Genomic DNA, 15,732 nt, shown 5'->3' with positions numbered 1-15,732 from the left:
CCAAATTCAATATAAGTTTTTCGAGGAACAAAATAACCAAATGAGAAAATGCAAGTGTTGTTGATAGTTTGTTATGGGTCACAAGCCCACTAAACAGAAAATCCATAAACCAAGCTGGATGAAAGATTTTTATTGTTAGAAAATCTTTGGGTTATTTTTATAGCCCAACTTTGGGGCCCAATTGTACTGCAATCCTGCCCAATATTTATATCATTGTGTACAGTGATATTAGGGCAATGAATGAAGAAAGTGTTTTATGTTTCTGTCTTTCCTTATGCGTAGCTCTACTTTAGTGTAATCGTAGTTGTGCTCTAACAAATTGGTGCTTTCATTTGCCCACCTTCATGCCTCCTAAACCCTCTACCAATGATTCCGCTTAGTCACTCAAAGCCATCCATGACATCCTCGTTGTCATGTAGGACCACATGGAAGCTCAAGAAACACGCCACCATCTCCTCCAATAAACAATGGAATCCCGTTATGACACCTTCCAGGAAGCCATTGACTCATTGCAAACTCAGGTTTCCGCCTTATCCCTTCCACCCACTACTAGTCCCTTCCCTCCCTCTATAGTCCAACTTGCTCCTTCTAGTTCTCCACCATCCACTAGTTCCTCACCTGTCACTTCACCATTTCCCATTCCTCCCAACCCCCTTTATGGTATGCCCTATCCTCTCACCGTCACAAACCTTCTTCCTCCCACACACAGTAGTGCTTCTGTCACCCTTCCACCCCAACCAAACACCTCTTTTCCTTTTTCTTCCCCTCAGCCATACCCCTCCTCTCATATTCCGTTCCAACCACCATTAAACCACCATAATACTATACCCTTCACCCACCTCCACCATAATACCCCGCCTCCCACACCAACCTCCCCTCTACGACCTCCCAAATTACAACTGAACCTTTTTTACGGCTTTGAATCTTTAGATTGGCTCTTTGAGGCCGAGCAATATTTTTCATTATACCAAGTTCCTCCTGAACATCGTATTTACATGTGTTCATTCTACATGAAAGGTGACGCCTGGAGTTGCTATAAATGGATGTACCACAACTCCCAATTTTCCACCTAGGAGTCCTTTACTATAGCTCTGGAAACATGCTTTGGGCCATCTTCCTATGAAAACCACCAAGCTAAACTATTCAAACTTCATCAATATGGTACTGCTTCTGACTATCAAGCCATCGTCCCTACCACTATCCCCACTTTCAAAAGGCCGCAATAACTTCCATTATACACGACATGGTCCAAGACGGAATTATCACCTCTAGCACCAGCCTTTTTTCCTCCCCGGTCTTCCTCGTCATGGCATTTTTGTGTGGATTATAGATCTCTCAATGTTGTCACGATTAAAGACCGATTTCCCATTCCCACCATTGATGAGCTACTAGATGAGTTGGGCACAACAACTATTTTCTCTAAGTTGGATCTACGCTCTAGATACCACCAAATTCGGGTGGTTCCTTAAGACAAACACAAAATAAGTTTTTGAACTCCTGATGTCCACTATGTATTTCTCGTCATGCCTTTTGGGCTCACTAATGCCCCTTCTACATTCCAATCTGCCATGAATGATCTCCTCCGGCCTTATTTACGCAAATTCGTTTTAGTTTTTTTGACGACATATTGATTTATAGTCCTAATTTTAATTCTCATATGATTCACTTGGATTTGATTTTAAACCTATTGTCTTCTAACCATTTTTATGCCAAATTCTCAAAGTGTCATTTTGGGGTACCTACAGTTAACTATTTGGGCCATATTATCTCAATAGTAGGAATTGCCCCTGACAATGATAAAATCACAGCTATTTTCCAATGGTCGGAGCCACATACTCTCACGGCTCTCTGAGGTTTTCTTGGCACCACCAGATTTTGTAGATGATTTGTGCAAAATTACGCCACACTCGCCGCTCCTCTCACCAATCTCTTACGTTCCAATCAATTTTCTTGGCCAACAGAGGCCGCTACAACATTTACAACATTACAAAGGCACATGGCTCATCTTCCTACTCTAGCTTTGCCTAATTTTGACAAACCATTTGTCTAGCAGACTGATGCTTCTGGTATTACAATTGGCGTTGTTTTGAGCCAAAAGGAGTTTCCACTTGCATTCTTCAGTAAGAAGATGTGTCCCTGCCTCCAAAACTCCTCAGTTTATGTTCGAGAAATGTATGATATCATCGAGTCTGTAAAAAAATGGAGACAATATTTATTAGGCCACCTTTATCAGATCTATACAGATTAATATAGTTTGAAATCTCTCCTCACCCAAACTATTCAGACACCAGAACAATAGAAATGGACAACCAAACTCTAAGGATTTCAGTTCGAGATTTTTTACTGACCTAGACGAACCAACGTTGTTGTGGATGCCCTTTCCCGCAAGTCCCAAAACTCCATTTTTGCTTTCATCTCTTCACCAATCCCACAGTTGTTCCACACTCTCCACCAATTTTACACCACCATTGAAGGAAAAGAATTACTTTCCAAGACCACCCAAAAGAGCCCCAGAAAAATTTAAAGTCTCTAATGGAGTGTTATATTTTGAATTTGTGCAAAATTACGCCACACTCGCCGCTCCTCTCACCAATCTCTTACGTTCCAATCAATTTTCTTGGCCAACAGAGGCCGCTACAACATTTACAACATTACAAAGGCGCATGGCTCATCTTCCTACTCTAGCTTTGCCTAATTTTGACAAACCATTTGTCTAGCAGACTGATGCTTCTGGTATTACAATTGGCGTTGTTTTGAGCCAAAAGGAGTTTCCACTTGCATTCTTCAGTAAGAAGATGTGTCCCTGCCTCCAAAACTCCTCAGTTTATGTTCGAGAAATGTATGATATCATCGAGTCTGTAAAAAAATGGAGACAATATTTATTAGGCCACCTTTATCAGATCTATACAGATTAATATAGTTTGAAATCTCTCCTCACCCAAACTATTCAGACACCAGAACAATAGAAATGGACAACCAAACTCTAAGGATTTCAGTTCGAGATTTTTTACTGACCTAGACGAACCAACGTTGTTGTGGATGCCCTTTCCCGCAAGTCCCAAAACTCCATTTTTGCTTTCATCTCTTCACCAATCCCACAGTTGTTCCACACTCTCCACCAATTTTACACCACCATTGAAGGAAAAGAATTACTTTCCAAGACCACCCAAAAGAGCCCCAGAAAAATTTAAAGTCTCTAATGGAGTGTTATATTTTGAATTTGTGCAAAATTACGCCACACTCGCCGCTCCTCTCACCAATCTCTTACGTTCCAATCAATTTTCTTGGCCAACAGAGGCCGCTACAACATTTACAACATTACAAAGGCGCATGGCTCATCTTCCTACTCTAGCTTTGCCTAATTTTGACAAACCATTTGTCTAGCAGACTGATGCTTCTGGTATTACAATTGGCGTTGTTTTGAGCCAAAAGGAGTTTCCACTTGCATTCTTCAGTAAGAAGATGTGTCCCTGCCTCCAAAACTCCTCAGTTTATGTTCGAGAAATGTATGATATCATCGAGTCTGTAAAAAAATGGAGACAATATTTATTAGGCCACCTTTATCAGATCTATACAGATTAATATAGTTTGAAATCTCTCCTCACCCAAACTATTCAGACACCAGAACAATAGAAATGGACAACCAAACTCTAAGGATTTCAGTTCGAGATTTTTTACTGACCTAGACGAACCAACGTTGTTGTGGATGCCCTTTCCCGCAAGTCCCAAAACTCCATTTTTGCTTTCATCTCTTCACCAATCCCACAGTTGTTCCACACTCTCCACCAATTTTACACCACCATTGAAGGAAAAGAATTACTTTCCAAGACCACCCAAAAGAGCCCCAGAAAAATTTAAAGTCTCTAATGGAGTGTTATATTTTGAAGGACACTTATTCATACCTACTCATGCCAACCTTTGATGCCTTTCGTTAGACGAATTCCACTCAACTCCCACTAGCGGTCACTTTGGCACCAAACCCACAATCGCTCGCCTCACGACTTCCTTTTTCTGGCCAGGCTTGTACCGTGACACACTAAAATCTATGTGCAATCTTGTACTATTTGTGAGCAAAGCAAATATCTGCCAACAAAGAAACAAGGTCTATTACAAGCCCTTCCAGTCCCGGAACAAGTATGGGAAGAGATAACTATGGATTTTATCACACACTTTCCCCCTTCCTTCGGACATACCACGATTTGGGTTATCTGTGACCATCTTACAAAATATGGTCATTTTATAGCTCTTACATCGCATTACACTGCTTAAACTTTAGCACAATGATTCGCGGTTGACATTAGTCGCCTTCATGGACCTCCAAAATCCATTATCTTGGATAGGGATCCCATCTTTTTGAGTGCCTTTTGGAAAGAATTCTTTAAAATACAAGGGACAAAGCTCAAGTATTGTCTTTGGATGATTAGGATGAGGGTTTTGGCATTGAATGGTGGTTTATGGGTAAATCCCAAATTTGATGGTTCAAATTGGATATAAAACATGTTCATGTGGTTGCTTGTTGATATCGAATGGTTTTGGTATGGTTTGGTATGATTAAACTGAGTTTTTGGTATGATTTTGGTTGTTTTCGTGCATGAATAAGGAAGAAACTCTGCTATTTTCGCCCAAGTGAGTCCCACTCGCCTAAGTGAAAGTTGCAAAAACTCGTTCCTAGTTTTGGTTCGAGCGTCTCGCTCAAGCGACCACTTTTAGTGTTGAGCGACATGCTCTCTCGCTTAAGCGAGCATGGTTCGCCCATGCAAGGTCGCGATGAAAATCGTCACGCGTTCTATTAGAATCCTCGTCCATGTGAGGGTTTGTATGTTTGAGCTAATGAGGGTCTCGCTCAAGCGAGAAGGTCTCGCATAAGCGAGAGGTCATGGTGAGACACTGTTTCATACTCGTTCAGGCGAGGAAGTCCAGCTAGAGCGAGACAGATGCACTTGCTTGGGCGAAGATCCCTGGCTTAAGGGAGAACGGTGAGAATTCAGGCTTGTGTGTACTGTTTGAGCTGGTTTGCTTGTTGTTTCCTAAATTATAGGAATTATATGCATGTGTTTGTGGTGTTTGGGCTTAAAGGACTAAGTCCATAGGATCTGGGATGTGCTTGGCTTGAGTCACGAGCAAGGAGTTCATGATGGGTGGATCGCACGCGGAACATGAACGGTTTAGTTCATCCGAGGTACTCTTATTGGGATGAGTGAGCGAGGGAGTTCATCTCATGCTCAACTTGAGAATGCTTTGAGCGAGGGAGTTCATAGTAGGAAAGGCAAGTATGCGGGTTCGAGTCCAAGCGAGGGATAGGCTCGTAGGTTGGACTACGAGCGAGGAGGGTCGTGGAAGCACATGAAATCCCAAGATTTAGAGTGCATGCATGGACTCATAATGGTTATGAGTGGGGAAAGAGGGAAATTTTATTCTAAATGAATGAATTATTATGAATTGTCGGGTGGGATTACTTCATATTTATTTATATCTCTATGCATAGCTCACCCTATTTGTTTGTGTGTGGTGATGATCAAGTAACTTGTTATTCGGGAGCAGATGATGTTACAGGTGAGCCAAGAGCTGCATAGTGATGGAGAGTGGGGACCAGTTACATGGGACTTTTATAAAGACTGTTATTTAATTTTCATGTAATTTAATTACTGCTTTGGATTTCTGATGAGTCATTATTTTCTTCCATTCCACTATCCTTTGTGTACCCATTAGATAGTTGTTCAGTGCTTAATTGTTCATCTTTAGAGTGTTTTTCATCTGTTGGGCTTTATTGGGCCACTGTTCCGAATTTGGACTAATTTCACATTATTTGGCCTAATTTTTGTTTTTAATTATTTTTAGGTATTTGGGTGAAACAATTTTGGAGCTTGGACATCAATATTTAGTTGAAGAGAGTCGCCACATCGTTGCTAAATCATTTCCACGTCATGAGAATGAATGACCCAACATTTGAGGCCTAGAGTGGCATTTTTGTAATTCTACAGCTCATAATGGCAGTTTTGTAAATAATTAGTGGTAGTGTGATGGGACCACGAGAATTAGGTTTCTCCTTCATGCAAGGGTCGCACACATCATCTTCTATCTTTCTCCAAACTCCATTTTCGCTCCCCAAGCTCCTATGGAGGTGCTCCTTGCGGTTTTTCACGTTTTTGGCTCATTTTCATCGTTTTTATGCACATTTGACAGCACCCATTGAGAGTTTTACGTTTTGAATTCGTTTTCTTGCTTGGGCAGTTCGTTTTGTGGGTTTTATAGACTTGGAACAGCACCCATTAATGGGGTTTTCACATTTATATATGATAGCACCGTTTTGCATTCCATTGAAGCTTTGAAATCTCTCTTTTTGCTCTTAAATTGCGTTTTCATAATTCATAAGTTAGGTTTTTTTTTTCGATGTTCTGGTTCTAGATTGGAAGTGTTTAATTGCCCCATTTCCATGTGTAGCTAAATTCGTGTATTGACTCCTTGATGAAAAATGCAATGAAGCTTTGAGGTTGTGCTTGATTTGTGAAATCTGCCATGTCTTTGTTCTGAATTCGTGGAATGCATGTGGTGAATATGTTAATGCTTAATTTATAGAGTAATTGCATAAGTTTAGGTTAAGATATGTTCATGCTTAATGTATGTAGTTTGGCCGTCACGAATTTAAGGATGTGCGCATTGCTTAATTGCATAATGAAGTTGGATTGTAATTTTTGCTTATTGAATTATTATCTAATAGATTGAGATAAGGCAGAGTTGGTGTTAATTTGGTGGCCTATGATAAGTGAAATTGTGTTTGAATCAAGGATGTCAATACGTTTCTTTTTTATCACTGTAGTATTTAATTTAATCCGTTGATTAGCATTCTGAATTTGTCTGCCAAACCCCCCTTGTGTTATTGTTGTGTTCATCTGGAAATTGAAGCTTTGAATGAAAATATTGGTCGTTGGGAGACGACTTGGTTCACTTTCATATACTGCATTTTAAGTGTTTTAATTTGGTGGGTTATGGCCTCTATCAAATTTGGCACCATTGTCGGGGACCAATTGTTTTGTTCAAAGTAAAATTTTCAGTGTGTTTGTGTTCAGTGTTTTGGTGTGTGTAGTTCAAGTGTGGTTGAGTTAGTGTATGTTCATTGTGGTAGTGTTTATGTGTGTTTTCGTGTAGTGTGCATGTTGTCTGTGTAGTGTAGTGAATAGTGTCGTGGCGCGCATGAATAGTGTCATTTCTAGTGTAGTGAATAGTGCATGAATAGTGTCCGAATCTGGCATTTAACTTCTGGATTTTTGTTCTGGTAGCTACGGTGCTTGTTTTGACTTGAAATTTTTTCCCCCACTTCTAAGACATTGAACTTAATGGGAAAAATAGTTGGAGCAGTTGGTGTGGTCTGAGTTGAGACATTCAAAAATTTTTTGGACTGATTATCAGAATCAATATTATTTTATATGCATTTGGGGTGGAATTTGATTTCCCACCTTGTTAAAACCCACTTTTCCGGTTTGCAAACTCAGATTCTCTAGAAAATGCCATTTTCTACATTTCAACAATGTTTTTTGTGATTTTTCTTCATTTTTTCCACTTTTGAAAATATTTTAAAAATACTTGTACTTTGAGTTTTGATCTGATTTTTTTTGTGGGTCTGTTTGAGCACTCAAAGGACAATCCTACCAATTTTCAAGTCATTTGGAGTTCGTTTGAGTATACTTGTAGTTATACCCTATGTTATACCAATATCACTATAATTAATGTTTTTTGGTGCATGACTAGGGGAAACCCAAGTGAATTACAACCATTTGACCCTGAGATTGATAGGACATTCCACTGAGGACGTATGCAACTTAGGAATCCATTTTTGCATGCTGAATATTCAGTGACTTTTCCTGACTCTTCTGATTCTTATCACATTCCTGACACTCCTCATTCCTTGCATTCTGAGCATACTGTTTATTTTGAGCATTTTGATTTTTGTTCCTGCAGAGAACAAATAAGATAGGTTAGGCATAAGTGTCACCTTACCATGTAGTCCACTATCTCCTCAGTTGGTCTCTTCCCGGTCGATACATGTCAGCTTGAACCCAGGAGGGGTTACCTGCAGAAGAGTCTCCGAAGCTCAAGTAAGTCAAAGCTCTCAGAGAGTCAAATCAGTGATTAATGAATGCGTACCTTTAAATGATGGGGTCCACGCGTATTTATAGAGCATTAATGACGTTTGACTATTTCATGGGCTGGGCCTTGACTTGGGCTCTAGGTGGGGCTTGCGAGTGGGCTAGGGCCCAAACCCAGGCCCTTATGATTTATTGAATGCGGGGGCTTCATCATACTGAGTGTATTGAAGTGGTCGGTTTAGGCTGTAATCTTACCAGATATGCTCGAGTAGTCGGTCTAGACCGATTACTTGCTTTGATGGCTTAGGTTGGTGATATGAGGTGCAGGTTGTCCCTTTAGACGTTTAGTTTAGGTTAAAACCGGTACAAGTTAGGCTAACTCGGCCTAGGCTGGATACTTGGCGGCCTCGATATGCACATTGTTTACTTATTTGGTTGAGTTTGGCTAGGTACGGTACACCAGTCCCCCAGCCTTGTCCGATATGAGTTGCCGGTCAAGGATGATATGTGTTGATAAGCTAGCGGAACCGGCTAGGTGTGATACACCAGTCCCCCAACCTTTAAGTGTGGTGAACAGTGTTAAGGCTAAAAAAGTGATAACCGTTAGAGGGTAGGTGAAAGGGCGACAGTGGTCAAATCGAAAAGTTTTGGCACCGTCGTTTTGAAGTGTCATATCCTTTGTAATGATGGTGTCGATTGGTCTGTGGTATGGTTTTGGCGGGAAGAGTTTCGTCGTTTGGGATTATGGACTATAAATATTTGCAAACAGATGAGGGGTTACTTGTTTCATTTGTGAATTCTGAATTTAGAGATCTTGTGCGCGTAAAACTGTCCGACTAGTCCTCAATTTCAACCGACATCTTCTCGTAAAAAATGAAATCAGGTATGTCCAGTAGTGGTAGCGTGTCTTTGTCTAGTAGTAGTGAAAGTACTGAGTCAGATAGAAGTAAGGATATGCGACTTAGCGGAGAGGGTACGAGTTCTGGAGTTGTTACGAGCGGGATGCCGATGGAGGTTGTGAGGGAGGTTCGAGAGGATCCCCCCGAAGAGTTGTAGGAGAGCAACTGGCCGGCGAAAGGCGGCTATGGGTGGGTTGCTGCTGATGTTCGTGATCAATCATCTTTATTCAGGTGGTCTCGTCTGTTGAACTCTTGGCTGAACTGCACACCCGTCATTTCCAAGGGTGTCAATGGAGACATTGTTTCGCTGGAGAGGGTGAGTGCCGTCGACCGGGTATGCCACGGGAAGGAGGGGTCTACCGAAAAATTCTTCTACATGTATATGTGCCACTTTTCTCAGCTTCATGTGCGACTGCCCTTAGACGATTTCACTATGGGTGTGCTACGGGTGTTGAATGTGGCACCTACCCAGCTACATCCTAATAGTTGGGCCTACTTGCAGGCCTTCCGCATTCTGTGCAAGTCCTTATATTTGGAGCCTACTCCCTATGCTTTCTTATATTTTTATGACACCAGACCCCGGAGACCGGCTACTTGGCTCTCTTTAATCAGTCGCCCCAGCATCAGCAGACTGGATGCTTTCTCCCAGTCTTTCAAGCATTTCAAGGACGGGTACTTCAAAGTCATCGTCAAGGAAGGGGGTAAATCTCATTTTATGAATGCGGATGGGAGTACCAAGTTTCCTTTTAGCTGGACCAACAATCCTTCTCGATATAAAGACATGGGACTGGAGGAGTTGTCGGCTAGTGAGAAGGAGGTGGTAGGGATGTTGTTGAAGTTTGTGGATAAATTGCCCACTAAGGGCCTAGTTAGGGTTTATAATTCGGTGCATCCGATAATAGATATTGAAGGTATCTGTTAATTACTTAAGCTGTGTTAATAATGCTAAGTTGTTTTGATCCGAGTCGTGATATGTTATTGCAGGGCATATGGTGCAATCTGGCAAGAAGAATCTGGCGCTCTTTCAATCATTGAGGAAGGAAATGGCCGCTAAGGCCAAGGCGGCTGGGAAAGCTGATGTTCCCAACCTGTAGGAATCGGTTGTGGAGGTGCACGTACATGGTGGGACGAAAAGGAAAGCTATGCTTCCGCCTCGACCCGAAAAGGGCAAAGATGTGAAGAAGATAAGGGCAGCTCTTCTTGGAACGGCTAGCGGGGCAGGGTCGGCTAGTGGGGAGAAGGTGCCTAAAGCCGGGTTGATCGAGTTGCCAGAGATATCCGTTAGGAAGGATATCTCGATCGACCTCCCGGATACCGTTGTTAACTCTATTGATAATATGGAGGTGGATCATATTGTGAGAACAATGGTAGAGTTTGGAAGCAAGGCCTTAGTCCTAAGCCGGCGTGTAGGGTCTCTTTACAAAAGGGAAGTAAAGGAGGTGGGGGAGTTGCAGGGTAAGGTGGATAAGCTGAAGAAAGAGAAGGCGGCTTTAGAAAAGGAGAAAGAAGGCTGGGAAGCGGAAAGGAAAAGGCTGGCAACATGGAAGGTGCGTTGCTTGGATTCTGAGGATAAACTAAACAAGCGTATAGGGGAGTTGGAGGAAGACTATGAGGATATGAAGGATAAGTATGATGGGGCTGTTGGGGAACTTGATGATCTGAAGAACAGCGTCATCCAAGAGCATATTAATGGTTTTGAGAAGGGGTTGCGGCAGGCGGCCTTCTTTCATGCAGATGTGGATATCTCGGATTCAAGATTCGACATAGATAAGGACGTAGTTGATGGGAAGTTGGTGAAGGAGGATGAGGGGGATGCTAAGGAGGTGGAGGAGAAGGCGGCAGAGGAGGAGAAGGATGCGGAAGCTGCCGTGGAGGGTGATGATAACAAGGCGACGTAGGACCTTTATTTTTTATAATTTGAAACTGGAATTCTATGTCTGTAATAATCCGTACACTATTTTACTTTGCTTTTAATATGATCAATGATTTGTGTATGCTATGTTTTTTATTGGATGTCGATAACTTGTGTGATAGTAGTGCGTTAGCGGTATGGTATAATTATGAGTGGGTGTTTTGATGTGTGTGATGTTTGGCGAATTCGATTTTTTATTGAGGGTATTCGACCCTGACTGTTTTATTTGTGGTAAGTGTGGGAAATAAATTAACCAAGAGTAAAGGGTGTTCGACCCAGGCCGCTTACTTGGGGTAAGGGTAGGGAACTTAAACGAATTAACCAAGAGTAAAGGGCGTTCGACCCAGGCCGCTTACTTGTGGTAAGGGTAGGGAACTTAACGAATTAACCAAGAGTAAAGGGTGTTCGACCCAGGCCGCTTACTTGTGGTAAGGGTGGGGAACTTAACGAATTAACCAAGAGTAAAGGGTGTTCGACCCAGGCCGCTTACTTGTGGTAAGGGTGGGGAACTTAAACGAATTAACCAAGAGTAAAGGGTGTTCGGCCCAGGCCGCTTACTTGTGGTAAGGGTGGGGAACTTAAACGAATTAACCAAGAGTAAAGGGTGTTCGACCCAGGCCGCTTACTTGTGGTAAGGGTGGGGAACTTAAACGAATTAACCAAGAGTAAAGGGTGTTCGACCCAGGCCGCTTACTTGGGGTAAGGGTGGGGAACTTAATCGATTTAACCAAGAGTAAAGGGTGTTCGACCCAGGCCGCTTACTTGTGGTAAGGGTGGAGAACTTAAACGAATTAACCAAGAGTAAAGGGTGTTCGACCCAGGCCGCTTACTTGTGGTAAGGGTGGGGAACTTAACGAATTAACCAAGAGTAAAGACATAGAGTCATAAGGTAGGGAACCCTTCTTTTTATTTATTTAATAGGGGTGCCTCGTTAAAACCTCCTTGGCCAAAACCCTCCTTAGGGAAAAAAGACCAAGTGAGGAAAAAGAGAACACCCGGGGTTACAAGTATTGGTTCAATTACAATACATATTTAGCTGAAGTAGAACTTGAGGTGGGATACATTCCATGTGTTGGGAATTTCTTCCCCAGATAAATGCTCTAGGCGATATGCTCCTCCTCCTGCATCTTCTCGTATGCGGTACGGGCCGTCCCAATTGGCAGAGAACTTGCCATCCTTCTTCCTAGCACTGCCGGCCATTCTCCATACTAGGTCCCCGACGATAAATGATCGTGGGTGTAGGTTTGCATTATATTTCCTGGCAGCTCGTTGTTTGGCGGCTAGATTGCGTATTTGGGCTTTTTCTCTGAGTTCGGGTAGGAGGTCGAGATGTAAGGCCATGTTTTGGTGGTTGTGGGTTGGGTCGTATAGTTCTTGGCACAGGGATGGTTCGCCAATTTCTACCGGTATCATGGCGTCTGCGCCGTAGACTAAGCTGAATGGGGATTCGTTTGTTGATGATTGAGGGGTGCATCTGTAAGCCCATAGTACTTCTATTAACTCTTCAGGCCATCGGCCTTTGGCGGTGTCCAACCTCTTGCGCAGCTCTACGAGAATAACTTTATTTGCTGCCTCTGCTTGCCCATTGGTTTGTGGATGTTCTACAGAGCTTGTGATGTGTTTGATGCCTAGGCCGGTGTAGAATTTGGCCAACTCCTTGTCAATAAATTGTCGATCATTGTCTATTATAATGGTATGTGGTACACCATATCTGCATATAATATCCTTCCACACGAACTGCTGGACTTGTTGGGCCGTGATGGTGGTTAGCGGCTTGGCCTCGATCCATTTGGTAAAATAATCAACGGCTACGGTTAGGAATTTTACTTGCCCCTTGTCGGGTGAGAAGGGGCCGAAGATGTCCATTCCCCACTTAGCGAATGGCCATGGGGACAGTATATGGTATAGTTGTTCCTGTTTCTGATGAATAAGGTTGTCGTGCTTTTGGCATGGCTTGCACTTCCTGACATGATCCTGACAGTCTGCTTCTATAGTGGGCCAGAGGTATCCGGCTCTGAGAACTCTTGTAGCCATGGTGCGTGTGCCTGAATGATAACCACAAATTCCTTCGTGTAATTCTTTGATGATATATTGGGCTTGCTCTGCCGTGACACATTTAAGTAGGGGTTGGCCGTATCCGCGTTTGTAGAGGTCATCGCCTATCATAGTGTACCTGGCGGCCTTAGCCAGCCAAGTTTTGTCCGCGTCGAGGGGGGGTTGCCGGTTTTGAGGTATTGAATGTAGGGGGTGGTCAAGTTTTGGGTTTGGGAGGGGGTGACGTTGCTTGCTGGGGTGTGGGTTAATGTTTGGCAAGTGTGTGTGATGGAAGGTGTGGAGAGTGTTTGCTGTAGTAGGGATCGATTACGGTTTCTGAGTTTGGTGCTGGCCAATTTGGAAAGGATGTCGGCCCTGACGTTGTCGGTTCTCGAGATGTGTTCGACACAGACTTGTTCGAAAGCGGATTGAATAATCGCACGGACCAGATGGTAATACTGTAGGAGGATGGGGTCTTTGATTTGGAATTCATCATTTAGATGACCCACGGTGAGTTTGGAGTCGGTTTTGCATGTTAACTTCTTGACGCCGACTTCACGGGCTAGGGAAAGGCCGGCGAGGATAGCTTCGTACTCGGCTTGGTTATTTGACGTTTTGAAAGTAAAGTGAAGGGATTTCTCGATGAGGATGTCATTGGGGCCTTCTAAGACGATGCCAACGCCGACACCCCTTGGGTTTGAGGAGCCATCTACATGAAGCGTCCATTGGTCCTCAACGGGTGTTTGTTGTAGGTCATTGACAAAGTCTAAGAGACACTAGGCTTTGATGGGCCGTGGGGTTCATAGCGGATGTTGAATTCTGACAATTCCACGGCCCACGATGACATGCGTCCGGCTAGATCCGGCTTTTGTAATATTTTTTGGATTGGGTAATCGGTCTTGACGGTTATGGTGTGGTTTTGAAAATATGGGCGTAGGCGGCGTGCTGCGTGGACCAAGGATAAGGCTAGCTTTTCTACCATCTGATACCTGGTTTCAGGATCTTGTAGTGTTCTGCTCACAAAATACACAGGATGTTGTGTGCCTTCTACTTCTTGAACAAGGGCTGCGCTGACGGTATAGTCGGTGGCCGTGATATATAACAGCAGGGGTTGGTTGGTGTCTGGTTTGTGGAGGATGGGGGGTGAGGTTAGGGTTGTTTTGAGTTTTTGGAAGATCTGTTCACAATCATCAGTCCACGTGAACCGGGCGGATTTCTTTAGGAGCTGGATTATGTGTTGAGTTTGTTCAACTAGTTTGGGTAGGAAGCGAGAGATGGCCGTGAGGTGGCCGATTAGCATGAAACCAAGGAATTTACCCCGGTCGACGCCGAATACGCATTTGTGGGGATTTAGGCGGAGTTTATATTGGCGCAGCGCGGAGAACACTGCCTCTAAGTCTTCAACGTGTTGATGATGGCTTGGGGACTTGACAACCATGTCATCGACGTAGACTTCGACACAGTGTCCTGTTAGATGGCTGAAGACTTTGTCTATTAGTCGCTGGTAGGTTGCCCCGGCGTTTTTGAGGCCAAAGGGCATGACCCTATAGAAGTAGTTGGCGTCGTCTGTGATGAAGGCGGTCTTGTGCATATCTGCTGTGGCCATGGGGATTTGGTTATAACCTGAATATGCATCTAAAAAGCTAAGCACCTTGTTTCCTGCTGCGCCGTCTACGAGTCGATCGATGTTGGGTAAGGGGTAGGCGTCGCGAGGGCAAGCCTTATTCAAGTTTGTGTAGTCTACGCACATCCGCCATTTGCCATTGGCCTTCTTTACCAAGACAACGTTAGAAAGCCAAGTGGTGTATTGAGCTTCTTCTATAAACCCTACGCTCAGTAACTTGTTGGCCTCCACCTTGGCCGCTTGTCGGCGTTCTTCCCTAAGTTAATGAAGTGTCCATTGGGGAGCTCCAGAGGAGTGGTGTCCTCGACTGGTTCGAGGCGGACGTCCCAGCCTATTCTGAAGGTCAAGGTCCTCGCCGGATAGGGCTATGCGGGAACAAGGGGGTCATTCGATATGGTTGGTTTGTTGGATTGGGAGTTGTGGTCGTAAGCTTGCCATATAGCACTCGTGTGCCAAGCGTTGGTCACAGTGTATGGTTAGGATGTCGCCGGATGGGGCGAGGAACTTCATGGCCAAGTGAGGGGTAGAGACGACTGCGCCAAGTGTATTGAGGGAAGGATGGCCCAGGAGTATGTTGTAAGATGTTGGCGCATCGACTATAAGGAAGCGGATTGGGATGGTTTTGGTTTGGGTTCCTTCCCGAAAGACGGTATGGAGGTCTATGTAGCCCCGGGTGGATACTTATTCGCCGAAAAAACCGTATATAGGCTCATCATATGGGATCTTGGCGGTGTCAGGAAGTTGTAATTTTTGGTAGGTGGCCCAGTAAAGGATGTCGACTGAGCTGTCTTGATCCACAAGGACTTTCTTAACAGCATAATTTTCGATTTCAACGGTGATGACCATTGGGTCATCTTGTTGGTGGTCGAGGCCGTGGAAGTCGTCATCTGCGAATACGATGGGGGGCATACGGCGTCTGTGGTGGGAATGAGTGATATGGTTAATGGATTGTATATGGCGGAGGTATCTCTTTCTGGCAGACGAGGTGGAACCTCCACTTGCGAAGCCACCAGAGATGGTGTTAATGGTGCCTCGTAAGGGGGGGTCGCAAGGGTGATGTCGGTGCGGGCAGGCTCTGGCTGTTGATTGCTGGGTTGGGTGGGGTGGCTATTGTGATGGGCGTCGTTTGGTTGACGTCTGTGGTCAGGTCGCGGGGGGTGGCGGGATCGGGAGGAGGAG

At 44.0% G+C, this 15,732-nt stretch overlaps 1 protein-coding gene across 1 annotated transcript; it reads left to right on the top strand.

The window, feature by feature from the left end:
* The first annotated feature begins 467 nt into the window (after nt 1-467).
* On the top strand, nt 468-1,073 carry LOC114194972 (extensin-like). Its single transcript, XM_028085373.1, has one exon. The coding sequence runs from the start codon at nt 468-470 to the stop codon at nt 1,071-1,073; it is 606 nt and encodes a 201-aa protein (XP_027941174.1).
* The last annotated feature ends 14,659 nt before the right edge of the window (nt 1,074-15,732 follow it).

Source organism: Vigna unguiculata, chromosome 8 (assembly GCF_004118075.2).
Source record: "Vigna unguiculata cultivar IT97K-499-35 chromosome 8, ASM411807v1, whole genome shotgun sequence".
NCBI classification, from domain to species: domain Eukaryota; kingdom Viridiplantae; phylum Streptophyta; class Magnoliopsida; order Fabales; family Fabaceae; genus Vigna; species Vigna unguiculata.
Note: the sequence above shows the minus strand (reverse complement) of the source record. Positions and strands in the feature narration are given on the sequence as shown.

Excerpts from the sequence above, each read along its gene's own strand:
- LOC114194972 (XM_028085373.1), top strand. The coding sequence starts at position 468 with ATGGAATCCCGTTATGACACCTTCCAGGAAGCCATTGACTCATTGCAA.